Source organism: Lepidochelys olivacea (assembly GCF_965140295.1).
Source record: "Lepidochelys olivacea isolate rLepOli2 genome assembly, chromosome: 25".
Classification (NCBI taxonomy): Eukaryota; Metazoa; Chordata; order Testudines; family Cheloniidae; genus Lepidochelys; species Lepidochelys olivacea.
Genome location: NC_140435.1, coordinates 3662840 through 3677919, shown reverse-complemented (window position 1 = coordinate 3677919; position 15080 = coordinate 3662840). Strand labels below are relative to the sequence as shown.

Sequence of the window (15080 nt, the reverse complement as noted above, 5' to 3'; positions counted from 1 at the left end):
CCCCACTCAGTGCGCAGGGTTGAACATCCCTGTCTTAGGTGAGTGACTTTCCCCTAAGGGCACCTGTGAGTCAGGCACTGCAATACTGAACATTGTGATACCAAAGTCCTGCCATCCCTGGCAAGGTGCTTGAGGCTGGCTGGGGCATGGGTACAGATCTGGGGTGGGGCTTCTGCCAGTGAGGGGCATCCAAGCTGTGGTACAGTAGGTGGGTTTGGTCTGGTTTCTTGTCGCTAGCAGCCCAGCCCTGAAACCCAGGGGCAGAGGGTCTTTAGAGCCGCCTCCTGGAGCGTGTGTGCAAGCACCAGTCATGGGCCCCTCTGGAAGGGCCTTGTTGCATTAGCACCAGGGTATAAATCACCTACTCGGAGCTGGTGATCCCGCAGCCACTGTGGTGATAGTGGGTGGTTTTTACTCTATGCAGCCTGGGTTTCCAGCAGTTCGGGGCCCGTCTAGCCCTCACACACACTGCGCTGCAGGGGCTTGGGTGAAACAGGCCATATTTATTTACAGGAGCCACTGTCTAGAATTGCACCATTCTAGGCAACGAAGCTCTGATTAGTGCATGCCCTGGTGCTGAACCATAGCTGGTGCAGAACATCAGCTGCACCTGCCTTTGGCATTGGGCCATCTTCACCCCTCGGCAGTATGAAGGAGTGTATGTGGGCTAAGGAAGTAGTGCCCCAGGCACTCTGATAACCATTCCATCCCACGCTTCTTTCCTTCCCTGAGTACAAAAATGCAGCTTCACAGCTTGAGGTTCTGCCTGATCCAGCCCCGGACGGCGGTGACTTTGGTGTAAACGCCAGGGAAGTAAGGCCTTGCACAGCCATAGCCCCAGCTTGTGATTCCAGCTAAAAACCAGCGCCCTGAGGGTTCCTTGCAGGCCAAGGGGCCACCTGCATCGCCCTGCGGAAAGAGGGAGACCAGCCTGTGTCAGGGCAAGAGACCCCAGCCATCCTCGACATATGCTCTTGCTCCCAGCAGCCGATTCCTGAGAGTCACCTCAGGGGCCCAGCCCAGCTCCATGGGGACCTGCTCCCCTCAACTCCCTGCTTCTGGGGTGGCTCTGCACATGAGCTTGCATACACAGGCTGTGGCCTGAGATTAGGGATCTCTTGTGGGGAGAGAGGCACTGGGAATGGTGACTGTCAATGAAACACAGAGCTGTTAGCAGGGGGAGAACAGCAGCTGCCCAGTGCCCCTTGGCTGCCTGGTGTTCCCCTGACTCTCGCTGCTAGGGGCCAGCCAAGGGACACTAGACGGGGAGAGGAGATCCCAAGCAGTCAGTGAGAGAGCAGGGCAGGAGCCCAACAAGGGAGAGGTTGGGCTGAGGGAAGTTTCTGCCCTGTGGGCCCAGCTCCAGGGTTCCCTTGGCCAGTCTGTGCTCACCAAGCAGCTGTCGATGGTGCCCTGTGGGAAGCCGGCACACACCATCCTGCTGCTGATCTGAACGGGGTAGAATTTCTTGCAGGCCTGGTCGCCAATTACATTTACTGCTGCCTTTTGCAGGTGCTTGGACATGATGCCTACAAAGACAAAGATCACTGTCAGCCTGTGCACCTGACCCTGGAATTTGGGGAGAGAGGGGCATGGGGTTTAGGGAGTGGGGTGTCCTGTGGTGCTTGGCAGCAGCATGTGGCACCCAGGCTATGGGCCGGCTCTTGTGGCATGCGGGTGAGGCCTCTCTTGGGGAAGGCTGGGCTCTCTTCCTGCCAGAGCAGGCATGCACTGGGCAGCTGGATTTGTTAGTCATGGGTTGTGTTGATAGGAATGGTGCAGGTGTTCACGGGCAGATGATTTAGCTGGAGTGTGGAAATCAGGGATGGCACAGGCGACAGCCAAATGGGGATGGTGCATGCATCAGAGCAGGGTGAGTGGGAGCACAGATGTAAGGGGAAGGCATGGATGTTGGCTGCACTGTGCGGGTGCATGTATCATATGAGAGGAACAAGCTAGAGGGGGTGTTGGTGTTGGCTGGACAGATATGGTGTAATGTGGGTGTTGGCTGGAGGGTATGGCATGGAGGGCAGCATGACTGTTGGCTGGCGGGATATGGCGCGGTGTGGGTGTTGGCTGGTGGGATATGGCGTGCTGGGGGCAGCGTGGGTGTTGGCTGGAGAGGTGGGGGCAGCGTGGGCGTTGGCTGGAGGGGTACGGCATGGAGGGCAGCATAGGTGTTGGCTGGAGGGGTACGGCCGCGGTGGGGGCAGCACGGGTGCTGACTGGAGGGGTACGGTACTGTGGGGACAGCGCGGGTGTTGGCTGGAGAGGTGGGGGCAACGTGGGTGTTGGCTGGAGGGGTACGGCACGGTGTGGGTGTTGGCTGGAGGGGTACGGGCGTGGTGGGGGCAACGTGGGGGTTGGCTGGAGGGGTACGGCACGGTGTGGGTGTTGGCTGGAGGGGTACGGCCGCGGTGGGGGCAGCGCGGGTGTTGACTGGAGGGGTACGGCCGCGGTGGGGGCAGCGCGGGTGTTGACTGGAGGGGTACGGTACGGTGGGGACAATGCGGGTGTTGGCTGGAGAGGTGGGGGCAGTGTGGGTGTTGGCTGGAGGGGTACGGCACGGTGTGGGTGTTGGCTAGAGGGGTACGGCCGTGGTGGGGGCAGCGCGGGTGTTGGCTGGAGAGGTGGGGGCAGCGTGGGTGTTGGCTGGAGAGGTGGGGGCAGCGTGGGTGTTGGCTGGAGGGGTACGGTACGGTGGGGGCAGCACGGGTGTTGGCTGGAGAGGTGGGGGCAGCGCGGGTGTTGACTGGAGAGATGCAGTGTGGGTGTTGGCTGGAGGGGTATGGCATGGTGGGGGCAGCACGGGTGTTGGCTGGAGGGGTACGGTGTGGTGTGGGTGTTGGCTGGAGGGGTACGGCACGGTGGGGGCAGCGCGGGTGTTGGCTGGAGGGGTACGGTGCGGTATGGGTGTTGGCTGGAGGGGTACGGTACGGTGGGGGCAGTGTGGGTGTTGGCTGGAGAGGTGGGGGCAGTGTGGGTGTTGGCTGGAGGGGTACGGCCGCGGTGGGGGCAGCGCGGATGTTGGCTGGAGGGGTACGGTGTGGTGTGGGTGTTGACTGGAGTGGTACGGTACGGTGGGGGCAGCGCGGGTGTTGGCTGGAGGGGTACGGCACGGTGTGGGTGTTGGCTGGAGGGGTATGGCCGCGGTGGGGACAGCGCGGCTGTTGACTGGAGGGGTACGGTACAGTGGGGGCAGCGTGGGTGTTGGCTGGAGAGGTGGGGGCAGCGCGGGTGTTGGCTGGAGGGGTACGGCACGGTGTGGGTGTTGGCTGGAGGGGTACGGTACGGTGGGGGCAGCGCGGGTTTTGACTGGAGGGGTACGGTACAGTGGGGGCAGCGCGGGTGTTGGCTGGAGAGGTACGGTGCGGTGTGGGTGTTGGCTGGAGGGGTATGGCATGGTGTGGGTGTTGACTGGAGGGGTACGGCACGGTGGGGGCAGCGCGGCTGTTGGCTGGAGAGGTGGGGGCAGCGCGGGTGTTGGCTGGAGGGGTACGGCGCGGTGTGGGTGTTGGCTGGAGGGGTACGGCCACGGTGGGGGCAGCGCCGGTGTTGGCTGGGAGGTGGGGGCAGCGCCGGTGTTGGCTGGACGGGTACGGTGCGGTGGGGGCAGCGCGGGTGTTGGCTGGAGGGGTACGGTGTGGGTGTTGGCTGGAGGGGTACGGTACGGTGGGGGCAGCGCGGGTGTTGACTGGAGGGGTACGGTACGGTGGGAGCAGCGCGGGTGTTGGCTGGAGAGGTGGGGGCAGCGCGGGTGTTGGCTGGAGAGGTGGGGGCAGCGCGGGTGTTGGCTGGAGGGGTACGGTGCGGTGGGGGCAGCGCGGGTGTTGGCTGGAGGGGTACGGTGCGGTGTGAGTGTTGGCTGGAGGGGTACGGCCGCGGTGGGCGCAGCGTGGGTGTTGGCTGGAGGGGTACGGTGCGGTGTGGGTGTTGGCTGGAGGGGTACGGTGTGGTGCGGTGTGGGTGTTGACTAGAAGGGTATGGTGCGGTGTGGGTGTTGACTGGAGGGGTACGGCTGCGGTGGGGGCAGCGCGGCTGTTGACTGGAGGGGTACGGTACGGTGCGGTGCAGTGTGGGTGTTGGCTGGAGGGGTGCGGTGCGGTGTGGGTGTTGGCTGGAGGGGTATGGTGCGGTGTGGGTGTTGGCTGGAGGGGTATGGCCGTGGTGGGGGCAGCGCGGCTGTTGACTGGAGGGGTACGGTACAGTGGGGGCAGCGCGGGTGTTGGCTGGAGAGGTGGGGGCAGCGCGGGTGTTGGCTGGAGAGATGCAGTGTTGGCTGGAGTGGTGCGGTGCGGTGTGGGTGTTGGCTGGAGGGGTATGGCCGCGGTGGGGGCAGCGCGGCTGTTGACTGGAGGGGTACGGTACAGTGGGGGCAGCGCGGGTGTTGGCTGGAGAGGTGGGGGCAGCGCGGGTGTTGGCTGGAGAGATGCAGTGTTGGCTGGAGGGGTACGGTGCGGTGTGGGTGTTGGCTGGAGGGGTACGGTGTGGTGTGGGTGTTGGCTGGAGGGGTACGGTGCGGTGGGGGCAGCGCGGGTTTTGACTGGAGGGGTACGGCCGCGGTGGGGGCAGCGTGGGTGTTGACTGGAGGGGTACGGTGCGGTGTGGGTGTTGGCTGGAGGGGTACAGTGCGGTGTGGGTGTTGGCTGGAGGGGTACGGTGCGGTGAGTGCGGTGTGGGTGTTGGCTGGAGAGGTACGGTGCGGTGTGGGTGTTGGCTGGAGGGGTACGGTACGGTGGGGGCAGCGCGGGTGTTGGCTGGAGGGGTACGGTGTGGTGTGGGTGTTGGCTGGAGGGGTACGGTACGGTGGGGGCAGCGCGGGTGTTGGCTGGAGGGGTACGGTACGGTGCGGTGTGGGTGTTGGCTGGAGGGGTACGGCCGCGGTGGGGGCAGCGTGGGTGTTGGCTGAAGGGGTACGGCCGCGGTGGGGGCAGCGTGGGTGTTGGCTGGAGGGGTACGGTGCGGTGTGGGTGTTGGCTGGAGGGGTACGGTGCGGTGGGGGCAGCGCGGGTTTTGACTGGAGGGGTACGGCCGCGGTGGGGGCAGCGTGGGTGTTGACTGGAGGGGTACGGTGCGGTGTGGGTGTTGGCTGGAGGGGTACAGTGCGGTGTGGGTGTTGACTGGAGGGGTACGGTGCGGTGAGTGCGGTGTGGGTGTTGGCTGGAGAGGTACGGTGCGGTGTGGGTGTTGGCTGGAGGGGTACGGTACGGTGGGGGCAGCGCGGGTGTTGGCTGGAGGGGTACGGTACGGTGCGGTGTGGGTGTTGGCTGGAGGGGTACGGCCGCGGTGGGGGCAGCGTGGGTGTTGGCTGAAGGGGTACGGCCGCGGTGGGGGCAGCGTGGGTGTTGGCTGGAGGGGTACGGTGCGGTGTGGGTGTTGGCTGGAGAGGTACGGTGCGGTGTGGGTGTTGGCTGGAGGGGTACGGCCGCGGTGGGGGCAGCGTGGGTGTTGGCTGAAGGGGTACGGCCGCGGTGGGGGCAGCGTGGGTGTTGGCTGGAGGGGTACGGTGCGGTGTGGGTGTTGGCTGGAGAGGTACGGTGCGGTGTGGGTGTTGGCTGGAGGGGTACGGCCGCGGTGGGGGCAGCGTGGGTGTTGGCTGAAGGGGTACGGCTGTGGTGGGGGCAGCGTGGGTGTTGGCTGGAGGGGTACGGTGCGGTGTTGGTGTTGGCTGGAGGGGTACGGCCGCGGTGGGGGCAGCGCGGGTGTTGGCTGGAGAGGTACGGTACGGTGCGGTGTGGGTGTTGGCTGGAGGGGTACGGTGCGGTGGGGGCAGCGTGGGTGTTGGCTGGCGGGGTACGGTGCGGTGTGGGTGTTGGCTGGAGGGGTAGGGCGCAAACAGTGGCCTGTTTGGAGCAGCGTGGCTCATGTATTGGCTGGACGCACAGGGGGCCATGGCTTATCCTGTGTACAGCACAGTACCATCTGGGTCCCTGGGACCATACCTCCTTCCTTGGTGGCACCCCAACCTGTGATGAAACAGCGTGCCCCATCCCTGAAGATGTGGGAATTGTCCGGGAGGCAGATGGGCTTGATGGCACTGGTGAACCGCACAGCTGTGGCCATCTCCAGCAGTGCCACATCGTAGTCCAGTGTGTAGCCGTTGTAGAACGGGTGCTTGTAGATGCGGAAGATTTTCTCCACCCTCCCATCCGTGCCACTCAGGAATGGCGTCCCCAGAATGCCCACCCACATCTTGGGGTCACTGTAGCTGCAAGGTGGGAGAGAGCAGTGGGGCTGTTTAGGAGGGGGCTCAGCACAGCCAGCAAACGGTCGCCTTCCTGCAGGCACTTCCTGCAGGCATACGCCATGGCAGCACTTGCTGAGCCATGCGAGGAAGCGTTTGCCCCGGCCCTGAGCTCAGTGAAGGCCCAGCAGCAGGCAGTGCTGGCAGGAGCCATCCCCTTGCCCATGGTTTCAATGGCAGTGCCCCCATGACTGGTTCTCCATTGTCTCTGCCCCTGGGCAGAAGCTGTGTGGTGGGTCTCTGACACGGGGCAGGAGTGCTGGCTTGGCAGCCTAGGACATGTGGAGGAAGAGCTGAGCAGACAGCCCCGAGGAGGGCCCAGCTGGGCCAGGCCACAGTGACCCTGTCTCACTTACATGTCGAAGCAATGAGCTGCTGAGAGCAGCCATTTGTCAGCAATGAGGACGGCCCCACACTTGTGCTCCTTCCGCCGCAGCCAGAGGCTGACCTGCCAGGGCCACTCGCCCTTGGCTGCTCCGCTGCCACCCACTATCTTGCTGAAGGCCACGGCAGGGGTCATGCCGCAATCTGAGACAGAGGAGGAAGGCAGCTGCTGGTTAAGCAGACATGAGTGTCTGAGCTCCCTCCCTGCCCCACAACAAGCAGGCTCCTGGGAGAGGCGTGGGCGAAGTCCTCAGGGGTAGCCCGCTGGAGGGGATGTGGGGAAGGAAGGAGCTGGGTTTGACAGATACGGAGTTAACAGGCCTTGCTGAGACCCCGGTGCGAAGAACCCAACGGCTGTCACAGAGGGATTGGGTTGGATGATCAGGGGGTACTTCCTGCCCAGGCAGGCTGGGCCATCGGGCTCTATGGAGCTGCTGGACCAGATCATGATCAGACTGGGGTTGAGTGGCATGCAGCAGGGAGGGGCCTGTGGGTAAGCGACAGGATAGGAGGGGGACAAGCGGTAGGCCATGGGTGCCCACTTCCTGTCACAGATTTGTACATTTTGGGTGGGGCTGGGCCTGCAGCTCCCCTCAGGAGCAGAGACTGACTCAGAGGAATGGGTTGGAAGCTTGGGGACCCCAAGGCTCAGGCTGGGTGGCAGGGGCAGGAGCAGCGTGCGGCCAGGTGGCAGAACTGGGAGAGAAAAGCTTGGTAGGGCTTGTGGGGGGGGGGGGGGGAGAATGGAGCATTCAGGGCTGGGCAGAGGGAACCAGGTGGGGCTTGGCTCGGGGGCAAGACAGTAGGGAGGGCCGGGCAGTGGGGAGGGCCGGGCAGGACAGCCAGGCAAGAGGGCCAGACGGGGCTGGGCAGTATGGAGGACTGGTCAGGAATGCCGGGAGGGCCAGGCAAGGTGGGGCAAGAAGGCCAGGCAGTGGTGAGGGCCAGCAAGGCTGGGCAGTGGGGAGGGCCAGACAGGAATGCCAGGCGGGGCTGGGCAGTGTGGAAGGCCAGGCAAGAGGGCCAGTCAAAACTGGGCAGTGGTGAGGGCTGGACAGGAGGGCCAGCAAGGCTGGGCTGTGGTGAGGGCTGGACAGGAAGGCCAGGCGGGGCCGAGCCATGGGGAAGTCCAGGCAAGAGGGCCAGGCAAAACTGGGCAGTGGGAAGGGCCAGGTGGGGCCAAGCAGTGGGGAGGCCTGGGCAGGAATGACAGGCAGGACAGCAGGGATGGCCAGGCAAGAAGGCTGGGCAGGAATGCCAGACAGGGCCAGGCAGTGGTAAGGGCCAGGCAGGAGGGCCAGGTGGGGCTGGGGACTGGGGAGGGACAGGCAGGAATGCCAGGAGGAGCCAAGCAGCGGGGAAGGCAGGGCAGGAGGGACAGGCAGGGCCGAGCAGTGGGGAGGTCTGGACAGGGCAGCGGAGAAGGCCTGGCAGGAATGCCAGAAAGAGCCGGGCAGTAGTGAGGGCCAGGCAAGGCCGGGTAGTGGAAGGGCGGAAAGGAAGGCCAGGCGAAGCCGGGCAGTGGGGACAGCCAGGCAAGAGGGCCAGGTGGGGCCAGGCAGTGGGGAGGGCCGGGCAGAAGGGAGGGCCAGGCAGGAATGCCAGGTGGGGCTGGGCAGGGGGGAGAGCAAGGCCAGGCAGTGGGGAGGGTTTGGCAGGGTGGGGCCAGGCAGTGGGGAGGGCCGGACATATGGGACTGGGCAGGAAGGCAAGGCGAGCCTGGGCAATGGGGACAGCCAGGCAAGAGGGCCAGGTGGGGCTGGACAGTACGGAGGGCTGGGCAGGAATGCCAGGAGGGGTCGGGCTGTGGTGAGGGCCAGGCAAGGCTGGGCAGTGGGAAGGGCTGGACAGGAAGGCCAGGCAGGGCTGGGCAGTGCAAAGGGCCAGGCAAGAGGTCCAGGCGGGGCGGGGCAGTGGGGAGGGCCGGGCAGGGCTGGGAAGCAGGGCGGGCAGGAAGGCCTGGTGAGGCCAGTCAGTGGGGACAGCCAAGCAAGAGGTCCAGGTGGGGCCAGGCAGTGGGGAGGGCCAGGCAGGAAGGCTGGGCCGGGCAGTGCAGATGTCTTGGCAGGGGGGACCGGGCAGGAAGGCTGGGCAGTATGGAGGGTCGGGCAGGAATGCCAGGCAGGGCGGGTCAGTGGTCAGGGCCATGCAAGGCCAGGCAGTGGGGAGGGCGGACAGGAAGTCCAGGTGGGGCCAGGCTGGCCAGTACTCACTGCAGTTGCGCTCGTCAGAGCCGTTGCTGCAGTCAGTGACGCCGTCGCACTCCGGGTTCGCTTTCCCAATGCAGATCTTGCTGGAGCACTTGAAGGTGAAGCTGGTACAGGTCACCACTGGAAGGTGACAACCCACAGCCAACTCAGCGTGTGGCCCGCGGTGCCAGGCCTGTCTGATATGGGGCTGGATTGTTCCCTGCGATGGGAGGTGCTTGCTGCATGGCAAGGGTGCTTGTCCCCCCCAATACTCCAATGGTGCAATGGAGGTCCCCCCCCTCCACTGGTGCCTGCCATGCAGTTTGGGTGCCTCCCCCCTCCTCTGGTGACTGATGTGTGGTGGGGGCTCTCCCTCCCCCTTCACAGGCGCCCCAAGCCTGGCTCAAGTCTGGTACCTGGGAGCTGGTTGGGCCTGGCAACCCCTGTGGTCTTTGGAGCAGCAGTGGTGGTTTTCCTGGGGGTAGCAGCTGGCTTGGTGGTAATTTGGCTGACTGGGCTGGTGGCTGCCTCGTTGCTGCTGGGCTGGGCTGGGGAGCTGCTTGTGGTGGAAGTCCTGGCAGTTACCGTGCTGGGCGAGGTGCCTGCTCCAGAGCTGGGGTTGGGCTTGGATGAGATGGCATCTAGGATCCAGTCCTTGAGTTTGGTTATTCTAGAGTACACCCCCGGCCTCTTAGCCTGAGCACAGCCAATCCCCCAGCTTACAACACCGGCCAGGTAGAATAAGCCCGGGGTCTCCTCACAGGCTAGCGGGCCGCCCGAGTCCCCCTGGGGAGAAGCCAGGTAGCGACAGCTCAGTATACTCTTCCCAGAGCCCCTGAGGGAACTCCTCAAACAGAGGAACCACCAGGTGCTACAGAGAAATGGACAAGAAACTGTGCATTGCACATTTGTGGAATATCCTGCATGTAGGGGGAATTTCACCCAGCCTCTCAAGGTCAGCTCATGCCCTGAAGCTCCCATACCCTCTCACCCCATCTAGTGTGACTGTGCACACTTTCTTTAGCTAATCAGTGGCCAGCTGTGTTTAGACTCTGGGCCTCACTGATATCCTGTGGCATTGAGTTCCACAGGGTAACTATGTAAAACAGTATTTCCTGTTTTGAGTTTTCAGTGCACTGCCCTTCCCTTGTACAGAACAGCCCCTTGTTCTCCAGTCAGGAGGGTTTGGGGTCAACAAGTGCAGCTCACTGACCTGCCTTATGGCACTCAGCATTTCTACAGGCCTCCAGGAAGCAGTTACAGTCTCTCTAGACAATCCTATGTCCAGCTATTAGGGGCAGGGGCAGCAATTTGTACCTGGGGTCTTGAATATTCCTGTGGTGTAGCAGGATTGTGGTTTAGAAGGTCACTCACTAAACTGCGTGGGGCTTCATTTACCTTCCCTAAGACAACGAAGAGCCAAGCTGCCCCAGCTGATGCTGGCAGATGGACTGTCCTCCTTGTCTGTCCTTGTCAGGGGTGGGCAAACTTTTTGGCGCAAGGGCCACATCTGAGTATGGAAATTGTATGGTGGGCCATGAATGCTCACAAAATTGGGGGTTGGAGTGTGGGAGGGGGTGAGGGCTTCGGCTGGGGGTGTGGGTTCTGGGGTGGGGCTGGGGATGAGGGAGGGGGCAGGGGAATCGGGGCTGGGGCAGGGGGTTGGGGCGCAGGAGGGGCATCAGGGGTGCAGGCTCGGGGTGGCGTTTACCTCAAGCAGCTCCTGGAAGCAGTGGCATATCCCCCCCTCCGACTCCTAAGCAGAGGCACAGCCAGGAGGCTCTGTGTGCTGCGCCGCCCTTGCAGCTCCCATTGGCCGTGGTTGCCAGCCAATGGGAGCCGTGGGGGCAGTGTGCAGATCCCCCTGGCTGCCCCTATGCATAGGAAGCAGAGGGAGAACATGCTGCTGCTTCCGGGAGCCATGCGGAGCCCCGGCATGCACGGAGCGGGGCAAGCCCCCCACCCCACTCCCTGGCTGGAGCTTGAGGACCAGATTAAAACATCTGAAGGGCTGGATGCAGCTGCCGGGCCGTAGTTTGCCCACCTCTGGTCCATGTAGATCTTGCTTATGGCAGCACATAGACAAAACCTCTGGAAGTACCACAGTCCCTGTGCAGTTTGTCCCCACCTTCCCCCAAGGCAGATGCTGAGCCCACGAGCTCCCGGCAGCTCTCTGGGTCTTTCCAGGGTGGCCTGGAGTGAGTAAAGAACCCCAAGGTTCTTACCTGGCACGAGTCAACCCTCCCCTCCAGGAAGCCTGCACAGATCATCCGGTCAGTGAGGGAGAAGTTGTAGAGAACACTGCAGGTCTTCTGGTCAATGATGCCGACAGAAGCTTTCTGCAGGCTCTCGGGCTTCGTGACTGCATGAAAATAAAGGGATTAGCAAGCATGGGGATGCGAGGAGAAGGGGAGCTGACGCCCTCTTGCTCAGGACACGGCAGCCCAGATACCAGGGGGCCACGCGCCACACGGCGTACAGCAGTGACCACTCCGATCCTGCTGGGACTCCGCCTTGGCAGACGGCATTTCCTTCCACTCTGTGTAAGCTACAGCTGTGCAGCCCTTGGGCTTCCGTTACACTGCCAGGCTGGCCTGGAGCCAGGCACTGCTACTCTCTGGGCTCAGTAGCTGTGTAAGCAGGACCTGAACAAGTTCTCCCCTGACATCTAGTGATAGGCAGGGGGACAAGCCGTCAGGAGCAGGCCGGGTTTGCATAGACACCTGCTCTGCCCAGGCGTGCAGCAGGCGGCTGCTTTGCCACAGGGATCAGTTTGGGCGGGTTTCGGGTCACAAACCCTCGTATATTGAATGCTGTTTTCCTGAAGGACCAGTGAAAGGGCAGCAGAACTGTGCTCAGTTAGGGCATGCTGCAGCCTCAGCTGAGCTCACTTGCTAAGCAGGGAGGGCTGCCAAAAGCCAGTGAAGAGCAGAGGGGGTGGAGCCAGATGTTCTTACCTCCATGGGAGCCTCCCTTCTCTGGGGTTTAAGGATGGAGCCAGTTGGGTTCCAAGGAGAGTCCTGAGTGCTGGTCAGTGATTGCTGGGGCTGAGCTCACTGAGGGGCCGCTGACCCTTCGAGCTGGATCGGGGCCAGTGCTGCAGCAGAGCGGCTCCCTGCTACCCAGCAAGGTCACGGAGAGCTGGACTCGGAATGTGGCATCACACAGGTGGCCAGCAGCAGCATGTGAGACAGTGCTGGACACCCCCCCTTCTGGGGTGGGGCTGGACCCATGGGAATGCACCTTTGCTGACTAAAGGCAGCCAGCCACCTATGAGGGGGTGCAGTGCAGGGACAGGGGAGTGGTGTGTTTGAGGGACATTGGTTTGGACTTTCATACCGCAAGGCAAAGGACACTGTGGGTAGATGTTTGCTTTTGGTCAGGTGCTTTTGAACATGGTGTTTTCCCAATTGAATGCTGGGTTCCCTTGGGGGGTGATGGATTCTGCCTGAAGGGGGGGAGGCATGAGGCCCTGCCCCCTCCATGGCCATGCCCCTGCCCCCCTCTTCCCCCAAAGCCCTACCTCCTGGCCAAGCCAGAAGCAAGAGCCAGGCCAGGGAGCCTGGGTCCCTCCATCTTCCCAAGATGCGGGGAGGGGCCCGAGAGGAGCCCCTGGCCTGTGTCCCCGTCCCTGAGCCCCCCGTCCAGGGCAGGTGGAGGGTTCACGGTTCCCCACAGCTGCCCGTGTGACTCTTACCCTGACCTGGCTCTGGCCTGGACAAGAGGCGGCCAGGCCTGGGTGAAAAGTGGACAGGCCAGTCCCTTTGCCCCCCTGTCCCGGCACCCCTGGTTCCTTTTCCCTTTTAGTATAAGTTTTATGCACCGACTCAGTGCTTGTGAGGGGGGGAAGTCTTGCCTCTCAGAGGCACCCAGGGGTAGTGTTTGGTTTTCCCAAGTTGCTGGGTGGTTCTGTTTTGTCTTGTTAAGAGGATCCCCTAGATACTGAACCTGGCCCTTGTTGCTGCTGCCACCGCTGCTTGGCAGAAGGGTTCCAGATGTTTAACTTTTTCTAGTGCCCAGGATCTTGGAAGCTTCCTAGTGGTCTTTGTCCCCTGCCTAACAGGGCAACAGGCTCCCTTTGCTAGTGCATGTGCCTTAACCCAGTCCCTGTCCCATCCCTAGTGTCTATCCCCCTGTCTAGTGATATGTGGTCCAGTCTTAGCTGTGAGCTTGAGCTCTCTGAAGCAAGGACCTCGTCAATGTCACTTGGACAGTTGTAGACAGACAATGCTCCACCACACTCTGCCCCAGGCTCTGACCAGCTGCCAGCTCCCTTGTCTTGCTCCCTGATGGCAGAGGGTACTTCCTTGGCCCTGGTTCTCTCCCTTGGGGTCCCGGAGCGCTTGTTGATTTCTGGCTCTCTCTGCTGGACACCCCACTTCTTCAACCTCTTTCCTATTCCCCTGGCCTGTTCAGCGTGGGTGGCTGCAGCCGTTTTCCTGCTCGGTCTCTCCCTAGCTCACAGTAAATCAATAGATAAATCACATTACTCACTGTTGCCTTCTCTGATGTTTCCCCATCCAGAAATCATGCACTTTTTGCCAACGGGAAACTTCTGCACAGCTAACGGGAGGCACACTGGTTGGATGTACTTGTTGAAACGAAGGGGGCTGGCCAGTTCTAGCACAGCCACGTCGAAGTCCAGGATGATGGGGTTGTAGGAGGGGTGCTGCACCACTTTCTTTATACTGACTTTCACCGCGTTGCCATCTGCACCAGTTAAGGATGTGGTGCCCAGGTAGGCTTTCAGATATTCCAGCTTTGTCCTGCAAGTGCACAGGACACCCGCCCCCCGGACACCCACTGTGAATTCTGAACAGCTAAAGCTTAAGCATCTTATGAATGTCAATAGGTTTCAGGGCCTGCAATGCGCTGTTCAGCATGGACAGAACCTTGCTGGTTAATGTGCTCTTGTGAAAGGAGGCTCTTGCTTTTAGGTGACCTCACCTTGGCTAGAGAGAACTATCACCATTCACAACAGCAATTCCATTACAAGGCTAATGCTCATCCGCCAAGGCCGACCATGCCGGTTCCTGCGGCTTCACTTCCCTGACAGCCGGGGCCTGTGGGGCGGGCTCAGGGTCAGCAGTCACCTTTCAGAACTGACACTCTGCCAAGGACTTGCTCTAGTGGAGGAGAAAACTGGAGCTAACTGGTTACAAGCCATACAAGTCCTTTTCTAAAGCAGCTCGTGGGGCACAGGCACAGAGGAAGGGCTGGCCTGGGTCGGGCCCGAAGACTGTCCAGCCCAGTGTCCTGTCTCTGACTGGCCAGCACCAGGTGCTTCAGAGGAAGGTGCAAGAAACCCACAGTGGCAGACATAAGGTAATCTGCCCCCCATGAGGGTCCCAGCCTAAACCCTGACAGAGACTGGTTTAAACCCTGAAGCACAAGGTTTCATTTCTCTCCAAAATTCTTGTTGTTTGCATTAACTATTGTAACTCTGCCTATTCTTGTTGTCCATGATACAAAAGTCCAGTCCCACTTTAAATCTTACTCAGTTCTAGACCTCAATGACATCCAGTGGCACTGTTGCACAGTCTAATTATGTGTATGTAGAGTTAAAAGCATTTCCCTTCATCGGGTTTTAATTTGTACTTTTCAGTGGCAAGGAGACTGCTCTTGTCCTTGTGCTGTGAGACAGGGAGAACAGATGTGCCTGACCTATTTCTACACCATTCCTTATTTTTATAGATTTTTATCAGGTCCCTTCTTCTAGCCTCCTCTCTAAGGCACAGTCTGTCTCTTCAACCTCTGATCCGAGGAGAGTTTTTCCAGAGCCCTAACAGGGTTCAGCCAACAGCAACAAAACCATTCTAACCCTGCCCTGCCCTTCCTGAGATGGGGTAACAGTGCAGCACAGGTTCCAGATGGGGTCTCACTGATTTTTATAGTGGCATTATAATAGTTTCTGTAGGATTTTCCATCTCATTCCTTATGCACCCTAACATCATGTTGCCCTTTCCTCTAGCTTGGTTCAAGCACTCTGAAGTTCCTCACGTCCTCTCTGGTCCTGACTCACATTAATTACTTTGTGTCATCTGCAAATTTTAATTCCTCACTGCTCAACCCCCTTCCTGCATCATTAGTAAATGTATTGAAACACCCTGGGACCTAGTACGGTACCTTGAAGTACCTGCTGTTCACCTTCTGCCATGGTGAAGGTTGGTGATGGATTCCTACTCCTTGTTTCTGATCCATGACAATACTTTGCCTCTTACCTCAGTAACAAAAGCTCTCAGCAGCCCCAGATGATGCAGTGT

At 61.1% G+C, this 15080-nt stretch overlaps 1 protein-coding gene across 1 annotated transcript in view; it reads right to left on the bottom strand.

Annotated features, from left to right (window-relative positions):
* TMPRSS9 (transmembrane serine protease 9) overlaps positions 1 to 15080 on the bottom strand; it is an 86183-nt gene continuing 71103 nt past the window's right edge. The window contains exons 13-20 of the mRNA XM_084614214.1: positions 13312 to 13583; positions 11043 to 11179; positions 9234 to 9603; positions 8842 to 8958; positions 6601 to 6772; positions 5943 to 6208; positions 1393 to 1529; positions 1 to 909 (exon numbers count right to left, since the gene is read on the bottom strand). Coding sequence (XP_084470340.1) covers positions 748 to 909; positions 1393 to 1529; positions 5943 to 6208; positions 6601 to 6772; positions 8842 to 8958; positions 9234 to 9603; positions 11043 to 11179; positions 13312 to 13583 — 1633 coding nt within the window. The 3' untranslated portion in view covers positions 1 to 747. The remainder of the gene's footprint in view (positions 910 to 1392; positions 1530 to 5942; positions 6209 to 6600; positions 6773 to 8841; positions 8959 to 9233; positions 9604 to 11042; positions 11180 to 13311; positions 13584 to 15080) is intronic.